At 37.9% G+C, this 11,652-nt stretch overlaps 2 protein-coding genes across 2 annotated transcripts in view; both read left to right on the plus strand.

Moving 5' to 3' along the window:
- The window catches only part of NR2C2 (nuclear receptor subfamily 2 group C member 2), a 44,015-nt gene extending 35,178 nt beyond the window's left edge, over positions 1–8,837 (plus strand). The window contains exon 16 of the mRNA XM_062585498.1: positions 8,540–8,837. Coding sequence (XP_062441482.1) covers positions 8,540–8,621 — 82 coding nt within the window. The 3' untranslated portion in view covers positions 8,622–8,837. The remainder of the gene's footprint in view (positions 1–8,539) is intronic.
- Positions 8,838–9,916: 1,079 nt separating this feature from the next.
- Positions 9,917–11,567, plus strand: MRPS25 (mitochondrial ribosomal protein S25). The gene is made up of 4 exons (XM_062585998.1): positions 9,917–10,209; positions 10,289–10,395; positions 10,554–10,641; positions 10,881–11,567. Exons 1-4 carry the CDS (start codon positions 10,076–10,078, stop codon positions 11,065–11,067), a joined length of 516 nt encoding a protein of 171 aa, XP_062441982.1. The 5' UTR covers positions 9,917–10,075; the 3' UTR covers positions 11,068–11,567.
- The last annotated feature ends 85 nt before the right edge of the window (positions 11,568–11,652 follow it).

An 11,652-nucleotide genomic window follows, 5' to 3' on the forward strand; every position in this document is an offset into this window, starting at 1 on the left:
ATTGCTTTTAATTTAGTATAATTTATTAATATTCAAATTAGTGTTTTAAACCTTTTTTGGGGGGCAGGGGGGTCACAACAATTATACGTTCATCAGATTCTGGCTTATTAGACACATTAATTATTTTAATGATTTCTGTGGCAGAGGCATTTTCTACTTGTGTATTTTTATGTGACAAAAATCTAATGATAAATTCAGCACTTTTCATTTACTTCTCATATTAACATTGACTTAGAAGCACCAGCGAGGTTGGTGTTTGTGTCTTTTAAAGATCTGAATTGTAGCCAAAAGACCTTAAGCAACTTTTGATGAGACTTCTAATAATGTTGCTCTCGTTAGGAGGCTCACATTTGTAACACTCATTGTTACATGGAAGGATATGTAGTTTTAGGTTCTGGATGCATTAAAAATTTTTTTTGTAATCACCATAGTTATAGCATTCAGAATTTCTGCTCTCAAGAGGGTGTTATAAAGAGTTCAATATAAATGCAGAGACCTGTAATGGTCCACTTGCTTTTCTCTGAGTTTCTGCTATAGCAAGTGAAATTGTCATATTTTTAATGTGGAAAAAAAGGCCCGCACACTGAACGTTAAGTCAACTGGAATGCAGAATGTTGTACTAGCTGTTGTATTGCAGTGTCACTTGTGTGATTGTGTCAGCACCTCAGATGCAAGGTCCCTGTTTTAAGGGCATATGACTTACACATTAATTGTGGTTTTAACAACAAAGGAGTATCTACCTTGGAAAGAGTTGTGGCCATTTTTGTTAAAAACAGGTGACATCATGAGTTACATCATTGTTGTTCTAAAAATTGTACACATCAAACTATTGTGGTATTTTTAATTGCAGAAAATGAGAAGATTATGTTAATTTGCTTTTACTATTTTGTAAAAAACTATTTAAGCAGCTAAGTAGGCATTGTTAATAAGTGAAATTTCTATAACACAAAATGTATTAGTCATTGGAATCATTTTTTCCAAATTTTATTACATACTTGAAGGCTTTTCGTGATAAACATATTTGGGGTTAAATTTTTCAAGTAAAAGGATCTCAGTTCCTGTGGAAAAAAAAATCCTGAATTTTTCTTTTTTGCGCTGTGAAAATAATTAAGAGAAACAAAATTTTGGGGAGGCTAGAGGGATTGTGTGAAATAAGACTTAATATATATGTATTATATTTGTAAATCAGAATGGTAAATTTCATGCAGCTCTGTTAGCAAATAAACTGCACTCCCTACAAATACAAGGCCACATGATGATATTCTTGATAGATATCTGCTAGTCCTTTACTCTGCAAATTGTTCCCTAGACTTCAGTATTATTTTACCAAGGGTAAAATGTTCCTTTTTGTAAATGAGGTATCCCAAGGCAAACCATATCTAGGATTTATTTTTTTAAATACCATGAATGCATTGAATAGATACGTATTACCACCTGACATCTATAAAGCTTCTTTCTGTGTAGCAGCTTCAGCATGAATTTCTGGGTTACATTAGTCAGAGCCAAGGTAATTTAGTCCTTATGTCAATAGCAAAACAATACTATTTTGATTCAAAGAGTAACAGTTTGGACTATAGATATTTTGCCAGCAGATGGTAGATCCCACAACTTAAGAAACACATTCAGAATCTAAAATGTTTTAAGTATTTGAATGTAAGCTATAAATAATAAGACAGATGTGAATAATAACCTAACACTTCTTTTTCACATGCTGCTTGAGGGCTGCCATAAAATTGAGTCAAAGATTTTGGTATGCTGTTGAGAGACACTGAAAGAAATCACTTAAAACACTGCCATATTACAATTATAAATCATATTCTCCAATGCAGTAGGGCTCCTTTGCACTAAATTTCAAATGCAACCTAGCAGTGAGGCTATCTTAATTATTTTTAAAAATTCTTTCTTCCTTTCCTTCACCTACCATGGATGTCCCAGAGGCACACAACTGATGTAGGGTTTTTTGTTCTTTCTGCCCTCAGTTTAAGTATTGGTATGATAGCAATGGAAAAAGCGTAGCTAAGGAAAACAGGCATCACCAAGTTGTTCTTGGTCTATAATGATCTTTGGCATTATTTTCAGTCACTTCTGATGACTAGGCTTTCAGGCTATCCTAACATAACTGAAGATAGAATCACCTACACAGTATGTCTGAGGCTCAAGTGAGTTTTAAACTATCTTTGCATACCGTTTATCTCGTTTGCAATTTGGCTGCACTGTAAATTCCTAATCTATGTAATCTCCTTATGTTATTAAATAGAAGTGGTTATCATTACTGCCAAAAATACTACATGACTAATATTGTTCATGTTATTTATGAGGTTCCCCCACCCCCAGTGACTCGAAAATGGTAACAGACTAATCTCACTAACGTTACTTTTTATGAGTTCTTGCAAGTGCAAAGTTCTGCTTGTGGGAATGGAACAGGATTATTTTTTGTTTATTGTAACAAAGCTGTTGAAACAGGTTTATTCTTGGTTTTAAATATGAAAAAGCTTTTCTTCATAAAAGCCTGCCTTCAAGGCCAGACTTGTGTTTACAGAACGAGGAGCCAAAGAACCATAGTCTGAGGGTGATTCTAAAAGTGACATCTCACTGAAGCTCTACTTAGTGCATAAAATTTATTCTCTCATTTTTTTTCTAGGTTCTGTTTATGTTGCTCTTAATTTTAAAATATTTTAACTCAGTAGAAAAATAATGATAAGCCATCTGATTAGATCAATCTGGACTTGAGTAGCTGTGTACATCAGTAGTCATTCAGACCAATGTTAGAATTCCGTGCTGGCTGAAACTAGTGTATAGGGGGTGATAATGAGCCAGTAGATGTGCATTATCCATTTGTGTTCCAACCCTTTTGAGAAGGGATTGGATTAGGGTCTTTCAGATGCATAGAATAATGATCAATAACTGTATAGGGGCGTTTTGGGTTGACTTCGTACAAATGCTTCTTATTGTATTTATTTTGGAGAAGAAAGGCAAATGCTTCCTTTGATTTACTCACATGGGACTTAAAAGACACAGAACTAAGACTACAAGCAAAAGTCACGTTTTTTCTGCTCATATACATTGGTTGTAAATTAGATCTAATACTTTTGGTGATGGTGTAATTATTCTCATGTGAAACTGGTGGGAGAGGAAAGAATCTATTCCAAGAATTCTAAGAAAGCCTGAGTAGAGAACATACAAGCTCATGTTTTAGCTGCCTCGAAATGTTAGATCATTAAGGAGGTTGAGATTTCAGAACACTCTGAGGCAGAAAGCTACTGTTGGTCACTGTTACTTCGTATCACTTAGTAAAAGTCTATTTTCGCTATCATTTCTGAAACACATCCGCCACAGAGCAGCCATAAGGCCTCCAAGGAATAGAACTGACTCAAGGAGATTCCTGTCCTGATAACAGTTGACCTTTGTGTTGTCTTTATAGCACCATTTGGCAAAGGGTATATTCAGAGGTGCGATGGGGAAAAAAAAGTTGTAGCTGAGGCTTTCAGGCCAAACCAGTCTCCTGAGGGCTTATTCTAAAATGTATTTCTTTGCCAGTGACTGTAAAACACTTAAATGTTTTCATGTTCTGTTTAGCACACAAATTTTTTACAGGATTCCTGAATAATGGTGTGCAAGACACTAAATGCCAGTATATGCTCCTGCCCACTAAAAAGGAATAGAGTAGTTAGTTAAGATCCTTCCCTAATTAACTGCCATTTAATTAGCAAAGGATGACTTTATGAAGCACCACCTAACATGAGTGGCAATGGTATCAGGGTACAGTTTTTCCAAGAAAGAGGAACTTACCAGGGTGAGGATGCCACCAAACAAGCAGTGATCAGAGGAGCCTTCTGCAAAAACAGCAGCAGTGAGGGGCCCTATCTGAATCTGGTGATGAGAGCAGTAGAAGTGGAAAGTCAGTCAAGTGTACGCTTCTAGCAGCCATTTTAACAAACCAGACTCCTTGAGCTCGGATAGTTGCATTGTCCAGTTCCAAAGCAGATAGTTACTATGGCTTCAGTTGCTGCTGACTGTAGTTTCCTTGGGATGCCTGTACATTATGTAAGGAACCAGCTATCGGTGATATGAATGCTGCTTAATGATGAAAGACCAGGTGCATCAGGAAATACGTGCAGGATCACACCCCCCCCCCCGGGGGGGGGGGAGGTTATTTGTTCTTCTATTTGAAACACTTCTCCTCTCTTTCACTTACTATTTAGAGAGCAAAAGCAGGGTAGGTTTGGGTCCCATCCTGTCCACCCCAAGAAAAAAGCAGAAATGCTGGGAAGAGAGCAGCAAGTAGGCTCCCATCTGTCCCAGTAGTTTGCTCCATATTCCATAAACAGCAGAACATGCGATAAACATGGATCTGCTGTCACAGTACCTCCAGAAGTATCCAGGTAGACTTAACAAAAGGAGGTCACATTCACTCTTTAGAGGAGATGAAGGAGCAAGGAAAGGACAAATTGTCAACATCTACTTGATCCTTATGGACAAAAAAGGATAAAAAGCTAGCTTTTATGTGAAAGTCACCAAGAGGGCATGACAAAAGGGAGCAAAATTAAAACAATTACTTTTTGCCCCTTTTAGTTCTGAAGTTGCTGGGTCATTTTAACAGTGAGCTCCCTTGGTTTAAGTTCGGGCTTAGTGTCTAACTAAGTATGCCATAATTATTCTTTCTAAATTATGATACAATCCTACTTCTGCTATAGTTAATAATACCAATATTATATATGAAATTTGTACGGGGGGAAAAAAAAAAAGCAAGTCACATTCTCCCTAAAGTTTAGATTCTGTAGCCTAAATATATTAGACTTGGAAAACACCAAACCCCAGAATTACCTTATTACAGAGCTTTTTGTTGTGAAGTCATGCTAATTTTTTTGTGTGTAATACTGTCATAATGTTCCATAGTTCCCATAGTGTGTTTTATCCTGTGAGTTAAAGAAATGCTTTACAAATAGCTTATTAAAATCATGCCTTTCTTCCTCTCTCGTTTTTAAAGGCTTTGACAGATTTTTATGTATCTTTATTTTGTGCCTCCCACCACTGTGCATTTCTGCATGTTTAATACTGGAACTCACTTGAGCGGCTAATGCATATGTACATAGTTGTATGTATGTGTTTATGAATGTATATGTGTTCATATCTGTCTAAATATATTATGTACAGTGTATAGAAAGTGTAGTGTATGTATATATGTACAGATAATGTAGCCATTTATTCATACCATTCTATGTGTTAAAACTTTTTATTGCTTTGCTAATCCAGAGCTTCCTAGTTCTCATTTCATGGCCCAAATTAAGCCCTTGCTTAACAGTTGCATCCCCATGAACTTCAGAGCTTTGCACCTTTTTTATTTTCCAAACCCAGCTTGAATTTGGTATTTTGTGTTCAGTACTGACAAATATGTTCCATGATATTTGAAACGTTTAGATTATTCCCTTTACCTTTTCTCGTTTGATCTTTAGAAGTCAACCAGTGAAAAACTAATAGAACCTATAATGCCAATGTTAAATAAGTAAATTTACTACAGTCCACATTCATAAATAGAATACTACTTCCACATTCTCAATATACACTCATTCTCTTCCAGCCTTCTTAGATAAGCTTTTTGAAAAGTTTTATTTCACAGTGAAACTTGGTAAGTGGATTGTTTTAAGTCTTCAACAGTGGCTAATAGAAGAACAAATTGCCCTGTATTGTTGAACTGTAACACACAGAACAGAATGTAATGGATGCTATTTTAAAAATCATATTACCATAACAATCTCATGAAACCAGACTGTTCATTAAACTAAAACTATGTTCTCTGTTTAATGAAACAATTACATTCCTACTAGAATGGTAGTTAAATAAGAGGAGATCATATAATTTGTCATAAGCATCAAGATTTTTTTTAGAATTTTTAGTGCATTTTAATTGTATATTTACCTGATTCAAGTTACATTTATTCCTTAGTTCAAACATCTGAACTTTCTCTCATCTTAAAAAGTTTTTTTCTTTTTCCAAATTCAGCATTTGATGAAACATCTGAGCCAGTGATACCTACTTATAATATTATTAAGGCTTCATCCTCTTCCCATTCTTTTTCCAAATCTAGTTTTTATTTCCTAAATCATTTTTTTTCCTTTCTCAAGTTGAAAATTTGTCAGTAGGATTCATTTTCCAAAGTTATTCTCTCTATTCTGTAGCTTAAAGAAAGCAAAGCTGATTAGTTTGTTTAGTTGTCAGGATAACATCCACTTTCACATTTTCTCCTTTCCAGAAACTGCAGTCTGTGCATGAAGCTTTCTTTATTCACAGTGGGAGTTAGGCACATGGAGCATTCATAAAATCAGATGTGCAGTAAGACAAATTTAGAGTGTATTCAACATTTAAGTTACTAAGATATAAGCGGTTCCTGTTCATTTTCCTTTCTGAGCAGTTGGAGTTACATAGGAAGCCTTCTGTAAAAGTAATATTAACCTCAGAAAAAAAATATTTTATAGGAGTAGTTCTGCACATCCTTGTTTCTGTCACATTAAGAAGGTGATACAGTGTTTTCTGAGCATTTATTTCCACCTGTTGGACTCAATGTGACAAAAACTTGTGTATGTTTAACTTCAGGCAGATGAGCAGACACCAGTTAAAATAATGTCAGTTTCTTGCATGCTCAAAGGAAGAGCAGAAATCTCTTTACAGGGTTAGGCCCTTTGGTTATAAAGTCTTTACTATGAAGAATGCAAGAACATTCTCTTGTTTCTTGCAATACTGTTGAGTAAGCATTTGTAAGCTTTTGTTTTAAATACAGAAACTGCAAAACATCCAGCTTTGACATTTCAAGGCTTATTTTTGAGGTCTTCGGCAGGAAACTCCCCATTTAAATTAAGGGCAGGAATTCCTCGGACAGATGGTCCTTCACTGGTGTTATGACAATCAATATCATTTGAATAATATTTGTTAAAAGCAGAGCAGAAACCCAAATGTCTTATAATGTTACTATACTGCAGTAAGATCTTTGAGGATTGAGAAATGGACTGGGGTAGAGGTCAGTATAGAATCTATTTAAAAATTCAACCGTAACTTTAGAAAATGAATGTATTTTGAAATTGTGAACTTGTTTATATACACATTTGAATTATTTATATTTGAGTGCATTTTGTGCTTCACAATACAAGTGGGAATAAAGAGTATGTTGTAATATTTCACAGCAAGTGTGGAATGTGAAATCAGCTCTCTTTATTTGACCACAGAAGGATAAAGTCTGAGAACCACACGTATTGTCAGGTATCTAACACCTGTGAATAATTGGTTTCTTGTACGTTTTTAATAATTTTAGATAAATGATAAAGCAGGTACAGGCTCATTTTAAAATATTTTCGATGATTGTGGGTTAAAAGTAGGACTGAACAAAATTCAAATAAAATGGGTATTCTATAGAAAAAAAGTATTACTTGCATAACTTTAATTCCATGTATGATAAAATATATATGCAGTATGTGGGAATATTTTTTTTTATAATTCCTCTGTACTCCAAAATACATTGGAAGCTAGTGCTCAAAACAATTCTATAACTGACAGACTGCACATTGTGCGAGTGTTGTATGTATTTGGCATACTAGAAAGTTTTGAGCTCCTGCAAAAATATCCCATTTTTTTAATAAAAGGAATTATCAACTTTAATTCCTTGGGGTATTTTCTGGAAGTCTCTGTTTCATCACCATTAAAAAAAAAACTATGTACTTGTATTTTAATCTCAGGTTTAAAACCTCACAGAAGTTATTCATTTCTCACAGCTTCTTTTGTGAAATCAGCATTGTATGTGTGATGGCATTTAAAAATATAGCATGTTCTTTTTTTATCTGAATTTTATATCTAATCAGTGTCTTCATTCATGAAGAGGAATTTGCATTGTTGTGTTTGTATATAGAGTATTGCAGTGCATGATTTAGCTTATGCATTTTATTAAATGCTGTTTAAATGTGGCATTGTATTGTTGTGGCTTAATACTACTACCTAAATAAGGTTTATACAATTAAAGTGAATTACAAATATGAATGCATTTTTTATTTTTATTTTTAAGTTAATTTCATTTTTCTTGAACATTTGATGTCCAAGCCAAATACATAATTTATTGTCTTTCACAGAAGAACAGTATTTTCTATTCACTATCTTATTATTGATTTGACTAGCTCTAATACAGGCAGATAAATCCCCTGAGCCTTACTAATGCCAGAGAGCAGCTTGTGTGAACAAGTGGAGAAGGATTTCTTCCCAAAGATTTTCATTCATCTTTTTCAGCTGTTTTTCCTCTTAAATTTATTTGAGGAGATAGCTCTTAATAAATAATTCTTTATGATTATTTATATTTGGCAGCCCCTTTCTACCTCCCCCTAGTTTGAAATTGAAGTGTTGCATTGGGTCTTTAGTTCCGTATCATACACATCACAGAGAATGAACATGGACTCTATTCAAAACAGTAACTACAATCTCCATTTTATATATAATGTGGTCGAGATGAAACACCCTTGTTTATATAGAGAAGGTGGTTAACTTTATTTTTTGTTGCTATTAGAAATCCTACAGTTGAGAAAAACTTCAGCAGAAATGAGAAACAAACAAGACAAACATACATGGAAGTGGTCACTTTCTCCTAGGAGCACCATGGTTGTTATTTCATGGAAAAGGTTGATCCTGCCAAATGGGATTGTGTCCACATAACAGCATTCACTGACTGTAAACAACCAATAAAGTCTCCAGGAAAGAAACAAGAAGGGGGAGCTGTGAAGGGTATAACTAATCAAGATGAATGTGTGTTGACCAAATTTGTGAGGGGAAATGGGTCTTGCCTACTACTTGTCTACCCTGTAGCATGAATGCCTGTAAGAAGTCAAACAAATTTTTCTTGAGCAGAAGATGCGTTCTTCATATTTGACAGAGCTGTATGGTTCATTACAAACGAAAGACAGTTGTTCATGTCATGCTAAATAATGCATTAAATTAAGGTGCTTTTTGTATTTTTACAGCAACTTAAATCAGTAGTGAAAAAGTAAAAACTTCATCAGTAGATTCAAAAAAATTAATTTGCATCAAGATACAAAGTTACTACAAGAGACAACAAATGTGAAGAAAAAAATGCATATGGTCATGGGGTTTTTTGCAAGGAGAGGAATAGTAGCCCTTTCCTCTATTTTATTCCATGTTTCAACTTGTTTCTTTTTCAATTAAATTACTAATAGCAGTTACTTCTCCCTGTTAAGTTTTCAAAGTCTAACAAGCACCTGTTTGCTTTTTTTTATTTCACTCTTTTAAAACTATCTTTGCTGCCAAAGTGTTTGGCTTTTCTTTGTTTTGACTTCCTTTAATAAGTGCACCAGCTGTACGGTCTGTGCAGCCCTGCCTCCTGTTTTGGGCAGTAGCTGAGCGCAGTTACCTGCCGCGCAGGTAGCACCACTGCCTTCCTCCAGACTCCAGCAGGTTCGCGCAGCGACTTTCCCAACTAGAGATGACTTCTGTTTATATAGTGCAACTTTGAATAGATGTTTTCTTCCAAAAAAAAAAAAAAAAAAAAAAAAAAAAAAAGCTGTGCAGCCTACTGTTGAATATACAAACTTTGAATAGCCACAGACCTATTGCCGCCATCAAAACACACGGGGTGCTCCGACACCAGCCTTGCGCTCTAGCACAGCTGGGCAGTAACCCGGCCGATTAGCAGTGTTTGTTAGTAACAAACCTTGTGTAACGGCTTGCAGCGTTCCGCACCTCTTGCGCGGAGCGCCGTGGGGCCCGGGCTGGCAGCGGCAGCAGCGCCCAGGGCGGGGGCTGGGACCGGCGGCGGCTCGGAGGTACCGCGCCGCCCCGCCCCGCGCGGAGCGAAGCGCCGCGGCCGCCATTTTCCCGCCCCGCCCCGCGCGGAGCGAGGCGCCGCGGCCGCCATTTTCCCGCCCCGCCCCCTGCTGCTATTTCCCGTCCCCGCGCGGGGCAGAAGGACGCGCTGCTGCGGCCGTTTCCCGCCTCGCCCGGCGCGCGGGGAAGCGCCGCTGCCGCCATTTTTCCCGCCCGGCGCGGGGGGGAAGCGCCGCTGCCGCCATTCCCGCGCGCGGCCGCCGCCATGCCGATGAAGGGACGGTTCCCCATCCGGCGGACGCTGCAGTATCTCAGCCAGGGCGACATCATCTTCAAGAGCGCGGTGAAGGTGATGACGGTGAACTACAACACGGCGGGGGAGCTCAGCGAGGGCGCGAGGTGAGCGCAGCGGCGGCGGCGGCGGGCCCGCCCGCAGGGCCGCGCCTGGGCTCAGCGCGCTGCTGCTTTCTCCTTCCAGGAAGTTTGTGTTTTTCAAGGTTCCCCAGATCCAGTACAAGAACCCCTGGGTGCAGATCATGCTGTTCAGGAACATGACTCCCTCGCCCTTCGTCCGCTTCTACCTGGGTTGGTGCCGCCTGCGGAAGCGCCGCGCGTGTCCGGCCTGGAGCTGCCGCCGGCCGCTTCGCGGTGACAGCGGTTACGCGCGTGGGCGCGCTCGGCGGCCGAGGGGAAGGGGCTGCGGGCAGCCCCAGTTCATACACTGCTACCACTTTCTCTGGCAGACACCGGAGAACAAGTTTTGGTCGATGTGGAAGATAAAACCAACAAGGAGATAACAGAGCACATCAAAAAAATCTTGGGGAAAAGCAAGTAAGTGACATGGCCAAGCATACATCCTAGTACGGGTGGACAGAAGAGAATCTAATTTTTCCCTAGAGAGAAATGGTGTTAGCTAGATAAAGTTCACAAACTGCTTGTAAGTCCATCCTTCTGGTAAGTTGGGAGCTGGCCGGACAAGGGCTGCTGCCACTCAATCTTCTGACCCTAACAAATAGATCTCTCTCTCTCTCTCTCTCACTCTTTTTTTTTTTTTTTTTTTTTTTTTTAAGAGAAACACTTGAAAAAGAAGAAAAAGAAAGGAAAAGACTATCACATCCTGCAACTTTTGGTCCCAGGAAATACCATCTGCGAGAATGTATGTGTGAAATTGAAGGTCAAGTTCCCTGCCCTGCTTTTGTACCACTGCCCAAAGAAATGAGAGGCAAATATAAAGCTGCTATGAAAAATGAAGCCTGATATCTCAAGTCAGGCAGTTGTGTTCCTTCAGAGATGGATGATAAAGGTACATCAGTGAGAGACAGCAGTATCAGCTCCTGGAAAAAGGAACAAGTAAGCTTATATAACACAGACATCCTTGCCTCATAATTCTTTATCCACCTACAATTAGAGTAATTCAAATAAACCTGTTTAAAAAATTTATTTGTGCCAGTTTTAAAAAGCCTTGCAGGCAACTGTGCCTGAAAACAAAAGGAAAATGGTATGACCAGAGTCCCATTTCCTCCTCATGCTTACTTCCATACAGGCACAGTATCTTATAAATTCAAAAATACTATTATGTTTGCTCTGAGATGGAGGGAATAAGCTAAAAAAGTTAATTTATTCTAGAATTCCAAAAATTTAAAGGCAGTCTAAAAGTGTTCCTACTGTAAAGAAGGATAGCTAAATCATAACATAATCCCAGGCTGTAAGTAACTGCTGAGTTTTCTTATTAAACTGATTTAATTATCACTCACAAACAGTGTCATTTTTAAAATGATACAACTGTTGCAGTTGACACTGCAGCTTTCACAGGCATTGATGAACTGAAAAATTCTTTACTGC

This window comes from Rhea pennata, chromosome 12 (genome assembly GCF_028389875.1).
Source record: "Rhea pennata isolate bPtePen1 chromosome 12, bPtePen1.pri, whole genome shotgun sequence".
NCBI lineage: Eukaryota > Metazoa > Chordata > Aves > Rheiformes > Rheidae > Rhea > Rhea pennata.